Here is a 24,599-nt window from a genome sequence, read left to right on the forward strand (position 1 = left end):
TAGCACGAAGTAGTTTCCCTGCTTATGCCTTTTAATTAGGTCAATTTTTGCTTTTGCTTTGTCTTAAGATCATGATTACTACCTCTCCTTTTTTTTTAAACTTCATATTCACAGTTATATTAACTAACTTTTTTATTTCCTTCCACTCTATTTCCCCCTTTTTATCTTTCTCTATGTCCCTCTTCACAAGCAGTTTTTCTTCTTACCACCACCTCCCCCAATCCACCCTGTCTTCTATCAGTCTCTTCCCCTTCTCTTATTCCTTTCCCCTCCTACTTCCCTATAGGATAAGATAAATTTCTATACCCAACTGAGTGTGTGTTATTCCCTCTGAGCCAATTTTGGTGAGAGTAAGGTTCAACCAATGCCTGCTACTCCTTCCCCTGTCTTCCTGTCTGCTATAATACCTCTTTCATGCCTCTTTTATGTGAGATAATTTGGCCCATTCTACCTCTCTTTTTCCCCTTCTTCCAGTGCATTCCTCTTTCTCACCCCTTCATTTTTTATTTATCATCCTATCATTGTCAACTCACACCCACACTCCCTGTCTTTGTATACTTCTTTTAGCTGTCCTCATGATAAATTTCTTAAGAGTTACAAGTATCAATGGGGCAGCTAAGTGGCGCAGTAGATGAAGCACCGGCCCTGGATTCAGGAGTACCTAAGTTCAAATCCAGCCTCAGACACTTGACACTTACTAGCTGTGTGACCCTGGGCAAGTCACTTAAGCCCCATTGCCCCGCAAAAACAAAAAAAGAGTTACAAGTATCATCTTTCCATGTAGGGATGTAAAAAGCTTCTCTTTTTTATGCTTTTCTTGAGTCTTGTATTTGAAAGTCAAATTTTCTGTTCAGTTCTGGTCTTTTCATCAGGAATCTTGAAAGTCCTCTATTTCTGTAAATATCCATTTTTTCCCCTTGAAAGATTTTTCAGTTTTTCAGGATTGGTGGTTCTTGGTTTTAATTCTAGCTCCTTTGCCTTTTGGAATATCATATTCCAAGCATTCTAACCCTTTAATGTAGAACCTGTTAAATCCTGTATAATCTTGACTATGGCTCCATGATGTTTGAATTGTTTCCTTCTGGCTGCTTGCTGTATTTTCTCCTTGGCCTGAGAGCTCTGACATTTTGCTGTGATATTCTGAGGAGTTTTCATTTTGGGATCTTTTTCAGAGGGCAATTGGTGGATTCTTTCAATTACTATTTTACCCTCTGATTCTAGAATATCAGGACAGTTTTCCTTGATAATTTCTTCAAAGGTGATGTCTAGGTTCTTTCTTTGATCATGGTATTCAGGTAGTCCACTATTATCTATTTTCCAGGTCAATTTTTTCCAATGAGATATTTCACATTTCCTTCTATTTTTCTTTCTTTTGATTTTCTTTTATTGTTTTTTGATGTCTCATGGAGTCATTAGTTTCCACTTGCTGCATTCTAATTTTTAAGGAATGATTTTCTTTAGTGAGGTTTTGTGCAATGTTGTGCCTTTTCCATTTGGCCAATTTTACTTAAGGAATTTTCTTTTTCTTTTTTTTTTCTTTTATTATTTTACAGTTACATGTAAAAATAGTTTTCAACATTTGTTTTCATAAGATTTTTAGTTCCCAATTTTTCTCCCACCATCCCTTCTCTCCTCCCTCTCCAAGACATAAAGCAATCTGATATAGGCTATTTATGTACAATCATATTAAACATGTTTCTGCATTACTTACATTGTGAAGAATCAGAACAAGAGGAAAAACCACGAAGAGGAGGAAAAAATACAACAAAAAATAGAAACAGTATGGTTCAATCTGAATTCAGAATCCACAGTTCTTTTTTCTGAATGTGGAAAACATTTTCCATCATAAGTTCTTTGGAATTGTCTTGGGTCATTGCACTGCGGAGAAGAGTCAAGTCTAACACAGTTGATCATCATACAATGTATGATTACAATCATACAATTTATACAATTACAATTATACAATTACAATGTATACAGTTTCTTTGGTGAATTTTTGTACTTCCTTCTCCAATTGGCCAGTTCTACTTTTTAAGGAGTTGTTTTCTTCAGGACTTCTTTTTCTGTTTTTTTGTTTGTTTTTTGCTTCCTTTACCAAGCTATTGGCTCTTTTTTCATGATTCTCTTTTATCATTCTCACTTATTTTCCAAATTTTTCTTCTACCTCTCTTATTTGCTTTTAAAAATCCTTTTGGTGTTCTACAAGGAGTTCTTTTTGGGCCTAACAACAATTCACATTTTTCTTTTTGACTTTGCACGTAGTCATTTTTGACATTATTGTCCTCTACTAAGTTTGTGTTTCGATCTTTCCTATCACCATCCTAACTTTCATTGGTTTGTTTCTTTTCTAGTTTCTTTGTTCATTTTCCCAGCTTTGTTCTTGACTTTTAGTTATATGTTAAACTTGATCTCTGCCCCTAGGGTGATGGGAACCTGTAAATTTTTGCTTCTTCTGATGTGGTATAATCTAAGGAGGTGTGTGGTTACTGCCCTCCAGGCTTGTGATTTGGTTTGTGAGTGACCACAAGTACTCTTTTCTGCCCTGCAATTGTGACCAAGAACCCCACTTCACATGTGGCTGTATGCTGTAGTATTCTAGTGCTCCTTGTCACCCTGGAATTGTGACCCAGATCCCCATTCGGGCAATGCAACAGAGTTCTACACTCGGTGTCAGCAAAGTGTCTTCTGTGATCTCCTTCTAACTAGTTGTCAGACCCTTTACTGTCAACTGAGAGTTCTGGAAGTTACTGTTGCTGATTCAGTATCCCTCAAGGCCTTTACTGGCTTGTTGGGCCAGGGTCTATTGCTGACTTGCTTGGTAGTGTTGGAATTGCTGAAGACTTGTGCTGGAAGGTGGGGGTCTCAGGGTCTTGCTGCTGGCTTGTACCAAGTAAAGGGTCCTGTTCCTGGCTTGCCTGAACTGCCAGTGCTGGAATGTGTTCCACTCTCACCTCAATGAGACAGACCTTTCCTATTTACTTTCTAAGTTGCCTTGAGTTGGAAAATTGTTTCACCCTGTCCTTTTGTTCTACAACTCCAGAAGTCATTTTGAGGTGTTTAAAGTTTTTAGAGGGGAGAGCTTAGGTGAGTTCCTGCCTTATTCTGCCTTCATGGCTCCACTTTCCCCATATAAATCTTAAAATCAGATAAAATCCATTGACAATTGCATAAAGAATTCATTTGACCCTACAGTTAATGTCAATCAATACATAAAACAGGAAGGTATGGGTTTGTCATGCCGGGGTGGGAGTGGGGATAAGTTCCCACTCTCTATAAAATGCTCCAATAGCGTACGTCTCAAATAGCCTCTGACAGCTGAAGCCCAACTCCTGGCCTTCTCGTGGCAGAACTGTTTCTACTAACAGGAGAAGGGTCAAAGGTGAGTCACTGGCGCCTTAAAAACCAATCGCTTTGGGTAGGTGGGACTTGTTAGCCTTGGCAGGCAACCCGCCTAGGGGAAGGAACCCTTGATTTTAAACCTCCGCTGCCTTGCGGCTATACCCATATATGGGAAAGGCTTCAGGAGTTAACCCTGAGGAAAAATCAGGAGTCAGAGTCCCTTAGGCAGTTGGATGTTGGACATCACATCCCTCTGGCAACTCCTGCGGAGGCACTGGTGCCAGACTGTATTGGCTCTGCCTCTCCTTTGGATCCACCAATGTCGTGGAGAGGGAAAACCTGCTGCATGGGCAACAGCTTGTTTTCCATATTGATCCGCCCAGGCCAGCGCCCTGGAGAGGACACTCCAGCTACTCCTCATGGGGTAGATACAACACGGGATGTGGCAGTTACCAGTTATAAGTCACTCAGGAGCTGCGGCTCCCTATCAGACTGCACAGCCACACTGTGGCCTGTGGCTCTTCAAGGCGCCGATCCATGGTCGTCTGTGACTGGTGGAGGCCTACTACTATGTGTTCACCAAAGGTGTTTTCCACTGTTATTATACAGCCTCATTGCTACAGTTCATGCTATCTTTGATATAGCCAAACTCTCCTTCTTAAACCTTTATAAAAGTCAAAATCTATCTCCCATTTCCATGCCTTTGTATGAACTGACCCCTTGTCTGGAATTCATTTTCCCCCCAACACTTCCTCTTAGGTGCCCTAGTTTCCTTCAAACCACAGCTCCAGCACCACCTTCTTTCTGAGGTCTTCTTTCTTGATTCCCCCAACTGCTAGTGCCATACCCAATTACCTACTTTCTTTCTTTCTCTTTTCCTTTTTTCTCTACGGTTTTATATGTACTCCTTTCTTCTTTGAGAGAATATATGTTCCTTCAGAGCAGTTACTATTTCATTTTCCTTTTGTATCCTCAGAACCTAGCACAATACATAGAGTAGGTATATGTCACTAAAAACAATTTGACCAAGAATATGAACAGGTAGTTTTCAGATGAAAATCTATAGTTGTATGAAAAATGCTCTAAATCACTATTAATTAGTGAAATGCACGTTAAAAGAACTCCAAGGTACTACCCAATGCCTATCAGATTCTAATATAACAGAAAGGAAAATGATAAATGTTGGAGAGGTTGTGGGAAAGTTGAGACAATATTGCACTGTTGGAGGAGTTGTAAAGTGATTTGTTCATTCTGGAGAGCAATTTGGAATTATGTCTAAAGGGCTACAAAATCATGCATACCTTTCCTTTGACTCAGCAATTCCATTGCTAGTTGTGTATCCCAAAGAGATTAAAAAAAAAAAAAACAAAGGAAAAGGATCTATATGTACACAGATATTTATTACATCTCTTTTAGTGGTAGTGAAGAATTGGAAATTGAGGGGATACACATCAATTGGGGAATGACTGAATAAGTTGTGATATATGATTATGATGGAATACTATTGTGATATAAGAAATGATGAACAGGACGATCTCAGAAAAACCTGGAAAGACTTACATGAATTGCTATAAAATGAATGAGTAAAACCAAAAGAACAGTGTACAGAGAAACAGCAGTTATTACACAATGACCAACTGGGATGACTTAGCTGTTCTCAGCAATACAATGAGCAATACAATTTTGAAGGACTTATAATGAAAAATACTTCCTATCTGCAGAGAAGGAATTGGTGGGGTCTGAATGCAGATCAAAGCATACTTTTTTTAAACTTTATTTTTCTTGTTTTCTGTTACAGTATGACTAATATAGAAATGTTTTACATGACTACATATATATAACCTACATAAAACTGCTTGCCTTCTAAATGAGGGGTTAGAGGAAGAGGGAGAGAGTTTAGAACTCAAAATATTAAAAAAATGTTAAAAATTGTTTTTACATGTAATTAGGGAAAATATTAAATAAATTAAGAAATGTTTGATAGCAAAGAAAAGAAAAAAAGAAAAGAATTTGATCTAATCATCTGTATAAGAAAAACCAAATGAGTGAAGACTGATTGTTGCCTACATTAAGATATGCAGTTGTTTGAACAAACTTGGATCTAGAGATTTTCTCCCAGAAAGAAATTATAAGTCAAACAAGACCCCAAAGCATTGTGAGAGTGTGGAAGCCATATAGAGAAATGACATTATACCTAAATCCTGGATTATTCAGAAAAATTAGTCTACATATATGTGATAGGGATATCTGAAATTCTTCAAATCTCACCTAAAATCCTCTTTTTTGCAAGAAAATCCCCTCTGTCCAAAATTACCTCTCATATTTCTTATATGTACATAATTGTTTGCTTGTTGTTGCCCTCACTAGAATTTTATCTCCTTGAGTGTATATGTTTGCCTCTTTTTTTAAATCCATAAACACTTAATAATTGCTTGTTCTTTGATATGAAATTCTCTAGTGAATTATAGTAGAAGTACAGGATTCCATTCCTAACAATTGAAACAACTTCTGTGACCTGTAATGAGACTGGGAATTGTGTATATTTTCAAATGAGTAAAACCTCCCTTTTCCCAGTGAGTCACAACTGGAATATATTTCATGCAGTTGTTCTACTAACAAATATAATTCCTTTCTGGTTGTATGTACATTTATAGACTCAACATTAAATATTTTAATCCTCCATAAAAATCATGAAAGCTGTAAATATTTAAGATTTAGATTCAAGTATGTATTTTGTTACTAAATATATGGAAAATAATTGGAATGTAAACCTTGTGTCTTTATAGTTACATCATATACTGTAATTACAGAATGGTAGGAGAGGCACCATGGTAGGAAGAGAGAATGCTTACTTTGGAGTCAGGAGGACCTGGGTTGAAGTGCCATCTTTAACATCTACTACCCTAAGCAAGTTGCTCACCCTTTCAGTTTTCTAGGCAACTTTGCTGAGACTGTTATTACAGAGATTGTACCGGACTGTATTTCTTAGAATAAACTCCTTATAGAGATTTACCTAAACTAGTGAAATCATAGATCTAGTACTTACCCTCTTTATAGAATATACACTTCCAATACAAATAAAGGAAAAATAACAAATAACTCTGCTGTTAACAAGCTCATAATCTAATAGAGGAGACAACTCGTATACAGCTATGTTGTTGATGTTTTTCAATTGTGTCTAGTTTTTTATGACCCCATTTGGGTTTTTCTTGGCAAGGCTACTAAAGTGGTTTGCCTTTTCCTTCTCCAGATCATTTTAGGAAAATGAGGTAAACAGGGAACTCAGGCCTTTCTGATTCTAGGCCTGGTGGTCTATCCACTGAGCTACCTAGCTGCTTGTAAACAACTATGTACAAACAAATATAGGATAAATTGGGCTAAACTTAGAGGGAAGACACTACAATTAAAAAGGATTTTTTAAAAGCACAGAGTCTTAATTTTTTTTTTCTGCTTCCAAAGTCTTTCCCTCCCTTACCCAATAAAAGGGGAAGAAAAACAAAACCTATTAAAAATATCAATAGTTGTACAAAACAAATGTCCACATTAACCATGTTCCTTTTTCCCCTACCTTCCCAAAAGAAAGCAAGAAAAAAAAAGAGAAAGTATGCTTCACTATGTGCACTGAATCCATCATTTCTCTTATCTGGATACAGATGGCATGTTTCATCGTGAATCATTTGGAATTGTGGTGCATCATTGTATTGATTAAAATTACTAAGGCTTTCACGAATTTACAATATGGCCATTACTGTGTAGATCTCCTGATTCTGCTCACTTCACTTTGCATCAGTTCATATAAATCATCCCAAGCTTTTCTAAAACAGTTCCCTTCATCACTTCTTATAGCACAATAATATTCCATGCTACTCATATATCATAATTCCCTAATTGATGGGCATCTCCTCAGTTTTGTAATGATTGGAATGATGCCACCTGCTGGAGACTTACTGTAGAAAAGCTCCGCCATGAGGTGAAAGTCTCTGAGGGCAAGACCATGCGTCTTTTCTTTGGCGTCAGGAAGTGACGTTTGCTTGTGGGAGGAAGAAGGGGGAGCCTGGTGCTCTGACTCTCTCTCTTTCCTGAGGACTCCAGTGGAGAAGGGAGCTAGAAATGCGCTCTCCCTTTAATAGATGAATGTAGGCCTTTCTCTCTCTCTTTACCAAATTCTTATTCTCCTTAATAAATGCTTAAAAGGGGGCACCTAGGTGGCGCAGTAGATAGAGCACCAGCCCTGGAGTCAGGAGTACCTGAGTTCAAATCCGGCCTCAGTCACTTAACACTTACTAGGTATGTGACCCTGGGCAAGTCACTTAACCTCAATTGCCTCACTTAAAAAAAAAATTAAAATGCTTAAAAGTCTAACTCTTGCTAAAGCTTATAATTTATTGGCAACCACTCATTAGATATTTTAGACAGACTAGCTAAAATTTTATCCTTAACAGTTTTTTTGTGTGTGTATGAGGCAGCTGGGAGTTAAGTGACACAGCTAATAAGTGTCAAGTGTCTGAGGCCAGATTTGAACTCAGGTCCTCCTGATTCCAGTGACATTTGCTTATGGGAGGAAGGAGGGGGAGCCTGGCACTCTGACTCTCTCTTTCCTGAGGACTCCAGTGGAGAAGGGAGCTAGAAATGCACTCTCCCTTTAATAGATAGATGGATGTAGGCCTTTCTCTCTCTCTTTACCAAATTCTTATTCTCCTTAATAAATGCTTAAAAGTCTAACTCTTGCTAAAGCTGATAATTTATTGGTGACCACTCATTAGATATTTTAGACAGACTAGCTAAAATTTTAGCCTTAACAGATGGCGACCACGAAGGGACCTTCGCCTCATGCAGAGCTTTTCTACAGTAAGTCTCCAGCAGGTGGCATCATTCCAATCATTACAGTTTATAATTCTTGGCCATGCAAAAAGAACTGCTATAAATATTTTTGTACATAAATCCTTTTCCTTTTCCTTTGATCTCTTTGGAGTATAGCCCTAATAACAGTAATTCATTTTGCAATATTTGCAGTAGCAATCAGTGGATGTGAGAGTTTGGACAATAAGGAAAGCTAAGTGCCATAGAATCAGTGTTTTCAAATTGTGGTGCTACAGAAGACTTTTGAGAGTCCCTTGAAGATCAAGGAGATGAAATCAGTCAATAATTAAAGAAATTCGTGCTATTCATTGGAAGGTCAAATACTGAAACTGAATAATACCTATAATTTTGTTGCAGAAATTCTGATAATTTTTTTTTGTTTTTCTAAAGTATCTGATCTCTGTTCTTCTAGTATGTCATAATATATTTTGCACCTGTGTTTTCTTTGTAATTATGTATTTTCAAATAAAATGAATGTTTTTACTGCCAGTATGTTCTACATCATGGTTTCCTCATCTTTTTTTTAAGTGACGTAGTTGTCAATTTACTGGAGTTCATGAGGGGGTTAAGTGCCATTTGTATGACTTTGTACATTACCCCAAACATGTTTATACATACACACAAAAATATAGTGTGTTTATAAGTGTGTGTGGAGTGGGTGATATACACCCATAAATACAAATGTCTGTTATATATGTTTCAGCTAGATTTCATCACCATGTTAATATCTAACATTTAACAACATTCTACAATAGTCTTAGAGGCAAATATATCCTCTGTAATTCAAATCACATAATTTTTACTTAAAGGTAGGTTTTTTAAATAATCTGCTTGAATGGTCTTGGTTTCTACTAAGTGTGACATATCAAGTTTCCCCAGCCACTTGTTATCTATCTATCTATCTATCTATCTATCTATCTATCTGTCTGTCTGTCTGTCTGTCTGTCTGTCTGTCTGTCTGTCTGTCTGTCTATCTGTCTGTCTGTTTATTTTTTTGTTGCGGGGCAATGGGGGTTAAGTGACTTGCCCAGGGTCACATAGCTAGTAAGTGTTAATTGTCTGAGGCTGGATCCGAACTCAGGTACTCCTGAATCCAGGGCCGGTGCTCTATCCACTGCACCACCTAACTGCCCTCCAGCCAGTTGTTATTTATAATGGTGAGTAAAAAAACTAAAGACATTTCTTTATTCTCCCTATAGTGTTTACCATCTATATCCAGATCCAAAATTGGAAGGAGACAGGAAAGGCAGTATATCACTCCACACTGATCTGCCCTTACTAGAAATAACTAAACTACTTTTATTTTTGCCTTTTATGTAATAGGTTTAAAATTTTTCAATATGATATCTTCAACTAATGATATAACTAAGAAATAAATCTTTTCTTTTTCATGGTGGGCGACAAACATTGCTTTCAGGGAAATTAAAAATTTTATCATTATTCTTTATCAACAAATAATTTAATTAAAATATAGCAGATAGCAGAAATCTTTAGGATTGTTATGTTTATTTTTATTTTGGTTAGGGCATTCTGTAGAGTGTATTATAGAACTGGGGAGGAAACATAAATAATTGCATTTGGGGGTGATTTTTTTCTTTTGGTGTTTGTAGACACTTGGATTCTCTATGTAAACTCTCTGCTTTTATGTGTTTTTTCCTACTTCTTTCTTTTCCTGCTCTTGATTAAGGCACATTCAGCAAACACTCTTCCTATTGGGCTTGCTTGGTGGTTAAATGCCTTAGCCTTCTCTTTTCTTTTTTTAGAAATTTGTGATTTGAATGAAACTGCAACTTTTCCATAGTTGAGAGTGACACATTTGAAGACCAACATTTTAAAATAATTTTGTACCATTTCTTAAGTAATATTTCCTTCCTATTTTATAAGTACAAGTGATTTTGGATCATTTGTTATGAAAATTTCTTAAATTATTGAATTCAGTGTTAATAATTATGTTTGTATAGTTCTCCACAATGTGATTTTGCACACCTGCATCACAAGGCTGTATGTATAAAACATTTAAAAATATTATAAATGTATATTTTTTCCCTTCTCTAGGGAACAGTGTCAGGACAATCAGTGACATTGAACTCAATGAATGTAGATTCTGTGTGTGAGAAACTGAAACAAATAGAGGGCTTGGACCAGAGTATGATACCTCAGTACTGTGCAACAATTAAAAAGGTGATGTATATGTTTATATGCTAGATTAATATTTGAATAAGAGAAGAGAAAATGAAGTTGTGTAAAGATGGTGAAGCCAATGAATTTTACCTTTTAAAATGTACTCCTTCAAGGGCAGAAAAGTGCAAATCTGAACATGATTCTTTTATCCCATTTTCAGTTAGAAATTAAAAAAAAAACATTTTAAGAAACTATTATAATCAAATGGTATTACCACTTAGATTTTTAGCTCTACTTTCAATTGATAACCTTGTATTTTGTGTTTACCCTTTTGACATTTATTTGTATGATTTAAATAATTATCAAAATATGTCATATTTAATGCAATTTTTTTAAATGACTGTTTTAGGACCTGTTAACTTTGATTGTGTATTGCACACATTATGGTTTGGGGTTGGCACAGCTATACTAAAAGGAAGGGTTATATGTCCTCCTAGCTGGTATACCTATAATTTGATTATTAACTGATTTTTAGGACCTGCTCAGTCAAATAGCCATGTATTTGAGTAGGAAGGCTTCACTTTGATTAATCACCTTGCAGTGGAGGATATTCCCAGCAAGTTATATTACCTTATTAAAGAAATTTTCATTAAAAAAGTATCAATATTAGTGAAAAATGAATTATGCTGAATATATTCTTTTCTCTACTCCAGTAATTGTCCTTAGTTGGTCTTTGGTCCAGCCACAACTTTTTAATAATGTAGCTGTTCCACAAATGAGATGAACTACCCTGTCTTTTCTTACTATATTTGAGAAATCATAAAATAAACTTGTCCTTATTCTTGAATAAGTGAATGAATAAAAGAAAAGGCAAGTGCATATTGTGTGCAAAGTACTTTAGTAAGTGTTGCGGGGGAGGGGGCAGTACACAAATAGAAATGTGGAGACAGTCTCTGCTTTCAGAGAATGCATATTCTATTGGAGGAGAGAACACATAAAAGAGGTTTTGGCTGCAAGTCAAGTCGAAGAGACCTGTGGACTTTAGGGTAGAATGGGCAAAATGAGGATGATGCATTTTCTTTAATGTCATTTCATTGGGTGTATCCATATGTGTTTCTTATGTTGAATAGTGCCAAGGTCTTGGTAAGAACTTTCTTTTTCTTGTTCCACTGTGGCTGTAGCATAGCTGTTAGAGGTGATAGTTGAGGCAGTCAGGATGGTTTGACTTGCCTGGCACATGCTTCTTCCTTTCTCTGTCAGAGTTCTTTGTTCTTCACATAAGGTAGATTTCTTGCCCTGCTGGTGGAATTTGGTGGGCATGGGTGACCCCTTTCCCACAAGTTTGCTTCCATGAGTTATGAGTTCAGGGGCTGGGCTGTGAGCAGGGATGATTGGCACTATTATTCCCAGGGTCCTGGGATATCTTCATCAGAATCTCAAAGGTGTTGATGGTCAAGAGGGTGGCACATGCCCATCAGGTGGCACATAACTCTCCCTTGGATACCTTAATACTTCTTAAACTTTATTGCTAGAAAATTATTCTTGTTGAGGACCAAGATTTCAATAAGAATTCACGAACAGGTGGATTTAATTGCCATAAAATTAATGAATTATGAGTCCTGGTGATTATAGTTACACCAAAAAAACCCCCAAATTGGTCTGCTTTCATATCACAATGACATCTTTATAGGTGGGAAAGTGTCAGAATCACAGAACTCCAAAGTTGGAAAGGATCTCAGTAATCATTTGCTACAGCTCATACCTGAAAACAAATCCCCATTGCAGTACACTCAATAAATAGCTATTCAGCCGTTTATTAAAGACCTCCAAAGGTCTCTTTACACTTCATCATGGTGCTTCCCACACGTGCATGTAAAAGTTAAATTATAATGTGATATATAATTAGTTCCTCCACTAAAGTCCATTCTGATATCTAATAACTATATGAAAGTAATCCTGCATTCTCAAAGGCTATCCTCCCTGTGTGCAAACTCTTCTAGTTCTTACCAAAGTAGAGGGACTTGAAATACAGGACTAGGTGACAAGCTCTCATCCTTGAATCAGCCAGCTGAGTACCAAGAGGGAGATCCTTGAAAAGATTAAAATCCAAGAATGGGTATTTTGGTTGGCTGCTGTTCATGAAATGTTTGCTAAGTATTGTGATTTACTTTGGAGAAGAAAGTCTCCACAATGAGAAAGTTAGATTTTTGAATTAGTGAAAGTATGATTAATCACCAAAATAAGTAGCAGACAGTAAGTGCTATATTAAAAGTTCAGAGACTAAAAAAGTGATACTTAAACTGGCCCCTAAAGTGTTAGTAGTAGGATTTAAGTAGGCAGAGATGGATGAGCTTATGACCTACTCATCTTTTACCTAATAAGGTTCTTTGAAATTGTTGGAATAATACCCAGATTATTAAAGTAAAATGATAATGGTTCTTCTTTATAACCTTTTCTTGTCTGTAACAATTAAAAATGGACTAAATGTTCAGTTCAGAAATCTTTCATGTTGCTTTTGTGTTTACATATATTTATTCAAGTTTTACTTTGACCAGGCAAATATTAATGGCCGTGTACTGGCTCAGTGCAACATTGATGAATTGAAGAAAGAAATGAACATGCATTTTGGGGACTGGCATCTTTTCAGAAGTATGGTAAGATTAAATAACTTTGGTTCACTTCTTTGTCAAAAGCCAGTAAGGAATCAACCAGGCATTTATTAAATACCTCTTCTGTGTCCAGCTTTGTGCTTAGTGTTAGGGAAACAAAAATAAAAAATAAAAAAGCAGCTGCTCTGGAGGAGCTTGCTTTCTGTCAGGGAGAATATGTACACATATAAATATGTAAAGAATAGGTACAAAATAAATAGTAATTGAAGTAGTTCCTGTTATTAATCTAGTAAAATGTAATCCAAGTATTTATTTGTTCCTCATATTTGAAGAACGTTAATAACATTTCTAATTTTCTCTATTGATGTTTGTCAAACCACACCTAAATGTATTTTATATGGAGGTTTAGTTTATAGCATCTTTGTTTTCCTGGCTTGTTTTAAATATCACATTGTTCTCTTCATCTCAATTTTATTTCAAAGTAATATTGATATTATAATGGACAAATTATAATTGTTAATATAATAACATATATATTATAATTATTAATTTAAAATGTCAGCATCTATTACATTGTTACTTGCCAAAGGCTTTGTTGGTGGCGATATATACTGTTTAAACTTTAACATGCATTTGCAAATTTCCTGCTTTCTAATATAACCTGGAATTTAAAAAATAACTTTTAAAACCTGATCTTCCCATACTACCAATAATACTGTTTTTCCTTGTTTTGTTAAGGTAATTGATATGAGAAATGCAGAAAACCAACCAGTTGCTGAAGAGTCACAAGTAATGGCTGATCATCCTGATATCTCAGTTCCTCATGGCGAATCTCTTCGTCGCTCATTACATAATGAATTGCCACATACAGAGCTTTCTAGTCAGGCTCCCTACACGTTGAACTTTAGTTTTGAAGAACTGAACACTCTTGGTCTTGATGAAGCTCCTCCACGCCACAGTAATTTAAGTTGGCAGGTAATTAAAATATTGCCTTTGGTGTCTGAAGTAAAAGGAAAATGCATTATTTGTAGGGAAAATATTGGTCGTATCTCATTCCATTTGGTATTTGCAAATTGGATTAGATTAAGTGATAAACAGTTAAAACATAGGTTTCTTGTAGAACTGTTTATACACAAAATAGTAAAAACCATAGTTGTTAGTTTTTCATAATCACATTTTCTCATCTGCTGTTAAATAAAATATTAAAAACAATGATAGATATTTTTAGCATGCAGGCTCTTCCTCTGAATGTTCTACAAAAAGGGAAGGAAGAGGACAGGTGAAGAGCAGGAAAAGGAAGAGGAAAAAGAGGAGCAAAAAAGGATGAATGAGGGAAAGAAGAGCCAGAGAATGAATACATGAGCAGGATTAAGGAAATGAAGGAAAGAAAAGGGAAGAGATAAAAGGATAAATGTGAGAGAATGAAAAATAGAAATCAGCTACAAGGAAACTCAATTTAAAAGAAAAATTATTCAGGAGAAGCAGTTCATATAATGCATGGTAGGTCTACTATTATTTAATAAGGATTATTTTTCTCAAATGAATGGGAAATGGTTTTATTCATTTCTCTTGTATTTACCTTTTTTTTGTGGGGCATTGAGGGTTAAGTGACTTGCCCAGGGTCACACAACTAATAAGTATCAAGTGTCTGAGGCCAGATTTGATCTTAGGTCCTCCTGAAGCCAGGGCCAGTGCTTTATCCATTGTGCTACCTAGCTTGCCCCTCTTGTATTTACTTTTTAAAAAAATTTTTTTTTCTATCTCCTGTTGTTCCTTTTTCATTTTGTCTCCCTTTCATTATAAATTGTTGGCGAGTAGTCTTTAATGCTTGTCTCCTCAATGCCAAAACTACTTTGTTGTTGTTTTTTTTAAGTTGGAAAATGAAACTTAAAAAAATTATTCTATTACTTGATTTTTTTTTAAAAAAGACTATTTAAAGGAGGAAATAAGTCAGAACTTTATTTCCCTTCCCTTGTTACACCCCCACCCCCCCACCCTTCCAACATGATTAGCTCCTTTTCTTCTTTCTGGGTTGTCTTTAGTATCTTTAGAATTCATCTGTATTCTGTGCTTTGTTTTTTTAACTGTGACCTAAAATCTGACCCTTCTTTAAATTGATAAGTGGCAGAATTCTTGTACTCAGTATTAGATTGTGAGTAAACATAGAAAAGGAGACGGTGTTTTCCCCCTCATTGGGGGCTCACCGTATTGCTGCCACATTTTTACTTTTTACCTTTTTTTCCTCGTTTTTCCTTACCCCTTTCCTTTGATTCTGTGCCTGTTTTCCTGCTCCATATTTTCCTTGTCACTTATTGGATCCTTTAAAATTTAAAGTAATTCTTATCTTTAAGCTGCCCTACACTTATAGAAGCTTCCAGAATGAAGAATTTTAGTAGTCCTACAATGCCATGAATCAGAATACATGAAATATCATTTTAAATTCTGGATCCCACACATCAGGAAAGACATTGACAAACAAGGTTACACCTAGAGAAGGGCTACTAAAATGGTGAGGAGACATCAAGTGATGATGTGAGAGAAATGGTTGAAGAAATTAGGGAAACTTATTCTGAAGAAGAGAAGACTTTGGAGAACACCTGGATTGTGATTTCTATCTTTAAATATTTGAAGGACTATTATATGAAAGAGGGATTATATTTATTTTATTTTACTGTAGAGCTAATAACTACAAATAGCAGGTGAAAGTTAGCAGGCAGATTTAGCTCACCATAAGAACTTACTATCACTTGGAACTATTCAAAAATGGAATTAAATAACCTCATGAGATAGAGATTTCCCACTAACTGGAGGTGTTCAAAAGGTTACTACTTTTGATGGTATTAATAAGGATTTTTGTCATTTACAAATTAAATGTTTAAAAGGATTCATTCAGAGACTTTTTTTTCCTTCAAGACACTGGAAGCTCTCCAGAATTCTCTGATTCCAACTTAATTTGGAAACCTTTTTTTTCACTTGACTCATCTATCTTTTTTAATGCAACTTTAAGCCGTATAGCTCTTTTCTTTTGTTCTTTTGTATCTTTTGTTCATTTTACATATTTTTCCTTGAACATTTCTTTGCCTTTAAAGACCTTTTTGAATTTTGGGGGGAAATATTCTCTTCCCTGAATTTGGAACTTGAGTGGAAAAGTATAGTCACAAATAAGCAATATTGGTTATTTTTTGTGTTTGACACTGTGCAGTATACAGTGACAGTCCCTATGTTAAAGATTCAGGAAACCACTGTGTGTAATTGTGCTCCACTGACAGACTTCTTCACCCATCTATCTGTAACTTATTATCTTAAAGACTTGTCTGAAGCCACAAGATTCCAGTATTGAGATTTCAAAGCTTCAGGCAGAATATAGAGATGCCTATAGAAAATATATTTCTCAGGTGTCTTAGCTAGAAGGGGTCACAAGTTCTGCCACAATTAGTGGCAGATCTCCACAGCACAGGGCTACACAATATGGGTCAGAGTTCATAGGGGGTGATAATATGTAGGAGTACAATTCATCATCTTCTTTTTAAATTTTTTTTTTCAATTAAAGAAAATCTGTCTCTCCGTTCCTTTAAAAAAGGAAGAAAAAATAGTTATAAACAAACAAAACATTTAGGACATTCCCACATATCCTAATGAACATAAAGCTCCAATGTACTCTTGGAGGTCACCACCTCTTTTATCAGGGAGTGTGGTAGCTTTCTTCATTATGAGTTCCCTAGTTAATTATTACATTGATCAGAATTCTTAAATCTTTCAAAGCTGTTAGACTAGTAATTTCTGAAACTATGTTGAAAATTGACATTTTGATGTTAAAAGATTTATCTCTTTTGCTTCCTTCCTTTTCTCCCATGATACTGTTTAGTCTTATTAACTTTTTTGTTTGTTTTTTGTTTTTTTAATTTTTGGTGAAGCAATTGGGATTGTGACTTGCCCAGGGTCACACAGCTAGTTAGTGTCAAGTGTCTGAGGCCGGATTTGAACTCGGGTCCTCCTGAATCCAGGACCTGTGCTCTATCCACTGCGCCACCTAGCTGCCCCAGTCTTATTAACTTTTAACCAACTAAAGTGACAGTTTGTAGATATTAAAAAAAATGCCAAGATCGTTTGCTGATATAAGTGCTAATTTATTTTAAAATATAACTCTAATTTGCTAAAAATCTTTATATAAAATAATTTTAAAATGATAGAATTATTGAAGAATTTCTAAAAATGCTTGAGCTATAGAATTTAAGTGGAATAGCATTAATTTTTCATAATATGCTAATAATTTTAAGTGACTTTTGAGAATTCCAGGATTTCAAAATTCCTAGTATTTGTTATTCTTCTTTATTGCTTAGTTGAATTCTTAAAGTATTTTCTTTTTTCTGTCTTCACAGTCACAAACTCGCAGAACCCCAAGTCTTTCAAGTCTCAATTCACAGGATTCCAGTATTGAAATTTCAAAGCTTACTGATAAGGTTCAGGCAGAATATAGAGATGCCTATAGAGAATATATTGCTCAGATGTCTCAGCTAGAAGGGGGTGCAAGTTCTGCAACAATTAGTGGCAGATCTTCTCCACACAGCACAGGGCTATACTATATGGGTCAGAGTTCATCAGGGGGCTCCATACATTCCTCTATAGAACAAGAAAAAGGAAAGGATAGTGAACTGAAACAAGATGATACAAGGAAGTCATTTTTAATCAAGAGGGGAGATGTTATAGATTATTCATCTTCAGGGGTTTCCACTAATGATGCATCTCCTTTGGATCCTATCACTGAAGAAGATGAAAAATCTGATCAGTCTGGAAGTAAACTTCTCCCAGGAAAGAAATCTTTAGAAAGACCAAGCCTCTTCCAGACAGATTTGAAACTAAAAGGAAGTGGGCTGCGCTATCAAAAACTTCCAAGTGATGAAGATGAGTCTGGGACCGAAGAATCAGATAACACTCCACTTCTTAAAGAAGATAAGGATAAAAAAGTAGAAGGAAAAGTAGATAGAATACCCAAATCTCCAGAACACAGCACAGAGCCCATTAGAACCTTCATTAAAGCAAAAGAATATTTATCAGATGCCCTCCTAGACAAAAAAGATTCCTCTGATTCAGGAGTAAGGTCTAATGAGAGTTCTCCAAATCATTCCCTTCACAATGAAGTTGCTGATGATTCCCATCTTGAAAAGGCCAACCTCATAGAACTAGAAGATGACAGCCACAGTGGAAAACAAGGAATACCACACAGCTTAAGTGGCCTTCAGGATCCAGTTGTAGCACGTATGTCCATTTGCTCAGAAGACAAGAAGAGTCCTTCAGAATGCAGTCTGATAGCAAGTAGCCCTGAGGAAAATTGGCCAGCAATAACAGGCCAAAAAGGCTATAACTTGAATCGAACACCCAGTACTGTGACCCTAAATAACAACAGTGCTCCAACTAATAGAGCTAACCAAAATTTTGATGAAACGGAAGGAATTAGGGATACCTCTCAAGTTATTTTGCGGCCTGGTTCCAGTTCTAATTCAGGTGGTATTCAGAATGAAAATCTAAAAAGCATGACCCATAAACGAAGCCAACGTTCAAGTTATGCAAGGCTTTCAAAAGATTCTTCTGAGCTTCATACAGTGACCTCTTCTGACAGTGCAGGTTTTGGTGAAGAAAGAGAAAGCATCCTTTAAGTGAAACAAGAAAAAACCCACCAGTAATATTATGCTTCCAAGTCAAGATTTTCTTAAAAGTCCATTAAACAAGAACACTGTAGTTCATTTTCAAGAACTTTGAGGAAAGAAAAGATTTGCTGGGTTTCTTTGAGGAAAGAAAAGATTGTCCTGTAATTTAAACAATGGAAGTCCATTTTTATTTTTAAAATATAGTTTTTGTGGTTATCTGGCTCCACATATTTTAAAGTGGAACTCTAAGTCTAAATCTAAGAGTAATGAACCTCTTGATAAATTTTATTGTTTCCAAATGTAAAGAAAATGAAACTATTATGTTCCCTTTTAGACAACAAAATTTTCTTGTTGGGAGACCGAAATAACCTATAAAATTGAGTAATCCATAAATCCAATCTTGCAAGCATTTATTAAACACCTTTATGTGCAAGGCCACATGCTATACTCTGGGGATTAAGAAGACAAAACAAAAAAACAGTCCCTGCACTAAAGCAGCTGACATTCCACTGATAATCATTGTTGAGCCACTGTTCTGTAGGAAAGACCAAGTAATCCCTATGGATCTATTTGAAGCACAAAAGAAATAGTCTAGTAGAACTTTAAGAAAGTAAATTAATAGTGCCCAGAGTTAGGCCCAAGGAAGCTTTGATTTTATCTTTCCTTTTTTTCCATGCTTCTTGATTGAGATTCTTTATATTACTGAAGACCTGGGAATAGGTGCACCCATTAGCTAGAGTGGGTGCATTGTACTTTATTATTTACAACCCTGCTTTTAATAGTCTACTTATCTGTTGGTTCAAGAGCTAAGTTCATTAAAACACACTTAGCTATAATGGCATTTAATGAATTAGTTAGAACCAGAATATGGTACATTTTTCCCTCATACACTTGAATTTTCTGCTATATCAGTGTGTTTAAATAATTATGTGTCCAATTAAGAAAAAATATAGCAGCTCACTAGTAATTGTGTTTTTAACAGTTATGATTATTTTATTCAATGAATATTATGTGCTTCCTGTGGACAAAGCATTATACTAAAATCTAACTGGTAAGACATACGTATAATAGGCATACCAATATTTCTTGAATGAATAAACGAGCAAATTGAACTAGCTGTACATTACATAACAATTTAAGATAGTATATGTTGAGAAGGAAAAAAAGCATCACTGAAGGAAAATGCAATCATTTTATTCTTAAACTATTGGGGAGGAAGCATCATGGAATCTTTCATTTAAACCTCTGTAACAAAGCAGGAGTACAGAAATGCTCACTCAGAATCAATGTGAATATAAAATTTTGTTTAGATTCCATTTACATTGCTATTCCCACATTTCCTGGAATATCTATATTTGAATACGTGGATTAATAAGTACATCACAATCACCCAGTGATCTGCTGTTGTCTTTAGAAAGTAACTTTTTATTTATGCAGATAGTCACAACTAGGAAGAAATACATATGTGCAAAGTATAAGGATCATATGTGGTTTTAGTTGAGTAATATTGTGGTGTGGGTATTTAATAGTTAATATCTTTTCATTAATATAATGAGTGAACTATTAACTGAATTGGAATCTTATAATTTTGGCACTAAGTAGTTGCTTTCTTGTGGTCTCCTGTGAAGATTACATAATTGTTGTGTGTTATCTAATAATTCATAAAATAATTATATTCTCTTTCATCAAAAGAAATATTCATCTAATTTCAAAACAAAAGGACTAGGCCAGTTATTGATAGGTTATTGGCTTTTAGAATTTAGTAATCAAAACATTAATATGTGAAGCTGTGTGATTCATTTAGGCCAACTATTTCATTCCTTTTAGGAGAGTAATTGTCATATCAGTGTCATTGTAACACATGCTTTACCTTTGAAGTGAATTTGCATGGGAGTATCAAGTATATAGATTTAGAAAACAATAAAAAATTGGCATGCCATTTTTGACTTGGGAGTATTTATTTATTGCAATATAATTCATACTCTGAGCTGTTTGTGTTTTATTTTTTATAACTTATTGTTATACTCTACATGTTCCATTTGACATTAATTTACTTGTCTAGAGCCTTCACCAGTAAGTTATTCCTGTGATTGAATCAATCATTTAGGTAAATGACTTATCAGTATTTGGTGATTAACCTTTCCAGTGCACTAAATGATACACTAATGAGCTAAAAAATTCAATATGTATCAACCAATACACAGTACAACCCTACAGCTAAGGCCCCAGAAGTAGCTTACTCACTGATAGGACTTTTAAGGAAAATAAATCACTGTTCATTTCTATGACTTTCACCCCAGAAAAATATGCTTCCCAGTACAGATGGAAAAATCATCTATAATAATTAGCTTCTGCTCATGAACTCACTTTTCTTGGTGTAGTTAATAGCACTTTTCCAAAATGTATACCCCATATAGCCATTCCTGAGTTATAGGTTAATTTCTCCCTGCTTATTACCATGCTCAGAAAATTCTGAATACTTTTACTTTAACCACAGATAATTTTCTTGTCATAACATAATCTCTAAGAACTTGTCTCTGTCTTAGCCACCTGGTAATATTTACATGAATGGCATTACTTTTGAAAAAAATAAAGGACAACAAAAAAAGAAACATATCTTATAGATGACTTAGCTGTCACAATTACAGATGATTATTAAAAATATCACATCATGTAAAACTTTAAAAGTGTCATAACTATGTAATCACTTAAGAAATAAAAGGCCTTATTCTATTTTATTCTCATGTTAATTTTGTATGATGCATAAAATATTTTTCCCTGACCAAATGGTTGTTTTAGCAAGTTATCTACCAAAAGTCTACATGTATTAGCTAATTATGGAAATGTTTTGCATGTTTTATTCCCACAATATGATTGATCTTTAATACATCCTTTTTTTTTTTAAATAAAAGCTAACCACAAGGAAATGGTTTTTTGAATGGGGAGACTATTAGCTTTTCTCCTTTCTGATTGACTAAAATAACAAGTATAAGATCATATAGAATATTTCTGGTTATACTAGGGATTCTCAGCCTCTTTGGAAAGACTCTAAATTTTAGTAGCTTCAGTGAAATACTTGCTGAGTAAAATTGGTTCTTGTGAGAGTAAAGGAAGGGATGAGGGTTAGAGGAGTATTAGAGAAAGCAAGACAAAACAAAAAATTTAATGTGCAATAAAGTTAGATAATACGGATTTCTACAGACAACTTTTAAATAATATTTAAGAGCCAATTACTTAGGTCCCTAGCTTTTCTTTATTCCTTAGCTTTTTGACATTTCTGTCTATTCAAATATGTCTCAGAGAGTGTGCAAAAGAGAAAAGAAAAAAATAATGTAAATCATTTTTGCAAGTTTTTCTGAGAAATGTCCTGGCCTGGAAAATCTAAAACCCTAAATAAAATTAGACTTTTGGATTCCTCTATTCTGATATCCCTGTCTTCTGCTGGCAGGGAAAATGCAGAATTGACCATAAGAATGTAAATGGAAGGTAAAGACATTCTTACATAAAATAATATGCCTGATCTCTGGATATGGACATTTGAATGCTCATAGTGGAAAAGGTTGAGAATCTCTGGGTAAAACCACCTAAGGAATAGATCATCTTAATATCTTACATAATTTTAAACCCTTTCATGCCTAGGAAGAAAATGACATCCAAGGTAATGGCATCTGAAAAGGAGAATTCAGTCTGAAATAAGGTATGTGGAAGTCAAACTACTGTATCCAAATTTCCAGAGTCCTTTGATTAAAAAAAATAAGAGTAGGTTCTAGGAGAGTGTTTGAAGACTGTTCTTTGTAATTGAGTAGTTATGTTGACTATAATAAATGTTAAATGTCAGTTCAACAGTCTCACTCGAGACAGATAAGGAATATCCAAAATAAGTGTCACAAGTTGACTCCTACATTATAAAGTTGTGGAAGCCACTTAAAATAGACTGTGTTGTGTAAAATACTAAGTTATGTCAGCTGTGTTACATGGGATAAAACAGTGATAAAATACCAGGTTCCAAATATGGAATATTGAATGACATCTCAAAAATGAGATTTCCAACTTATTGTCATATACATAAAGCATTTTGAAGGAAAAATGTAAACCTTTTTCATTCTCTAAAGCAGTCTACACGACAGTCACATAACTGTATATGTTATATAGTCAGCTAAAGTCAGACCAGGACATCCACAAAGTCCAGCTTCTAGCCAATCAAGACTAACTGATCAATAGCCCCCAGTTCAGTATAAAACTTTTCTTGAAAATATACAGATGGGGGGCAGCTAGGTGGCGCAGTGGATAGAGCACTAGCCCTAGAGTCAGGAGGACCTGAGTTCAAAGCTAACCTCAGACACTTGACACTTACTAGCTGTGTGACCCTGGACAAGTCACTTAACCCTCATTGCCCCACCAAAAAAAATATATGTGCTCGTGAGTGCGCACGCGCGCACACACACACACACACTTGATATGTACAATGGGTATTATATTTCTTGCCTTCTCAATGGATGGGGGCGGGAGGGAGAGAATTTGGAAGTGAAAAACAAAAAATAGAAGTCTAAGAACCCATATCTTTCAACTCTAACATCATTACTCTGTATGGCTGACCATAGTGTCCTTAAACTTTATTTTAGAATATGATTATTGAATAAAGGAAAAAATTATGAAAAAAGGAAGATAGATATAGTAAAAATATAGCTGTAGCTATAATATTAAATTTATTTAGCTTTTAAGTATACATGTTTAAAATGCCAATTAATGTATATAAAGACCTCCACAATCCCTTCAAGTAGGTATCTGCTTATATTAAGCTGGGGGTCATGCTACAGGAGTATATTACAGATGGAATTTGTAACAGGGTCATTCTAGTACTTGAATAAGAAGTCTCTCAGGTGATGTCTGAAGTAGACTTGATTTCTAATTAATTACATGATATGACAAATAGTGAGACTCCAGTGTAGTACTATTTTGAGAGGAAAATAGCTACAGAAATATTGGCAAGGGATAAAGCAACCTACAAATTGTAGTTGTTACCAAAAAAACTTATTGAACAACTCTTTAAAATATGACCATCTTCCTGATTTAGTATAATTGGGAAGGTCAACTTGAATTTCAAGACAGTAATCTTGTCATCCTCAGGTTATCTTCAAGCAGTTTCATCAAACTTCTGAAATATTAAGGTGTAGTCCTGTTGTTTGCTTAAATTATTAGAAAAAAGCTCACTTGTAATTAGCATAATTTGCATGTAATCAGTGTGCTGAAGTCCTTAAAAAGTTTTTCCTCCTTAAGCAGGTTTGATACTTTCTCCTCAGTTTCTTGATAGCACTATAAATCTGTGACACCAAACCAGACAAATAATTGCACCCTCTGGATTATTAGAGCCTAAATTAATGTTATATTAATGTAAAATAAATTAGCCTGTGTTCTTAATAGTATATGAAGTAAGAAGTGATCGAGAACTTTAAAATGAGGAAGGATACTGTTAGCCAGTAAGTATCAGAGAGGCAATAATCATTTTGTAACTGGTATTTTTTTTATACCTGCTTCTTTGATTTGCTATCAAGGCAAAGTGGATTTTAACTTTTTCTTACTATCTGACCTACTGAGCAGAACAATATTGCTTTCTCTCCCTATTGACAAATAACTTTTCCTGACAGTTTATTCTCCTCTCTAAAAACAAATGGAAAAAGAAGAGACTGCCTTTTGCCAATGAAAAATCTTGCTATCCATTGGATCTGAGAAGAAAGACAAATCAAATTTAACTGTAGTTATTTTCTTTGTTCTTTTTAGCTATAGCAGTTGTTGAGATAATAAAGTTTTTCTTAAAACCAAGTGTTTTTAAGCAACAAAAAATTTTGAAACGTACAGATTTATGTCAGCATGTATGCAATCTAGGTATAAGCTAACATTTCATGTTCTTTTTTCATATTTTTGTGCCAAACTTTTAATAAGAAAAAAAATACATTTTTTCTAACTTTTAACTTTCTGATCCCAGTTCAGTACAAATTATTTTTCTCCCTAGGACTTTCAGATTGCA

General features: G+C 35.0%; 1 protein-coding gene across 9 annotated transcripts in view; it reads left to right on the top strand.

The window, feature by feature from the left end:
* The window catches only part of KIDINS220 (kinase D interacting substrate 220), a 140,170-nt gene extending 120,375 nt beyond the window's left edge, over positions 1 to 19,795 (top strand). For all 9 annotated transcript variants that reach the window (XM_043982823.1, XM_043982824.1, XM_043982825.1 and 6 more), the window contains 4 exons: positions 10,255 to 10,380; positions 12,876 to 12,974; positions 13,668 to 13,904; positions 17,309 to 19,795. In XM_043982823.1, the coding sequence (XP_043838758.1) occupies positions 10,255 to 10,380; positions 12,876 to 12,974; positions 13,668 to 13,904; positions 17,309 to 18,583 (1,737 nt within the window). In that variant the 3' untranslated portion in view covers positions 18,584 to 19,795. The remainder of the gene's footprint in view (positions 1 to 10,254; positions 10,381 to 12,875; positions 12,975 to 13,667; positions 13,905 to 17,308) is intronic.
* The last annotated feature ends 4,804 nt before the right edge of the window (positions 19,796 to 24,599 follow it).

Source organism: Dromiciops gliroides, chromosome 2 (assembly GCF_019393635.1).
Source record: "Dromiciops gliroides isolate mDroGli1 chromosome 2, mDroGli1.pri, whole genome shotgun sequence".
Lineage (NCBI taxonomy): Eukaryota > Metazoa > Chordata > Mammalia > Microbiotheria > Microbiotheriidae > Dromiciops > Dromiciops gliroides.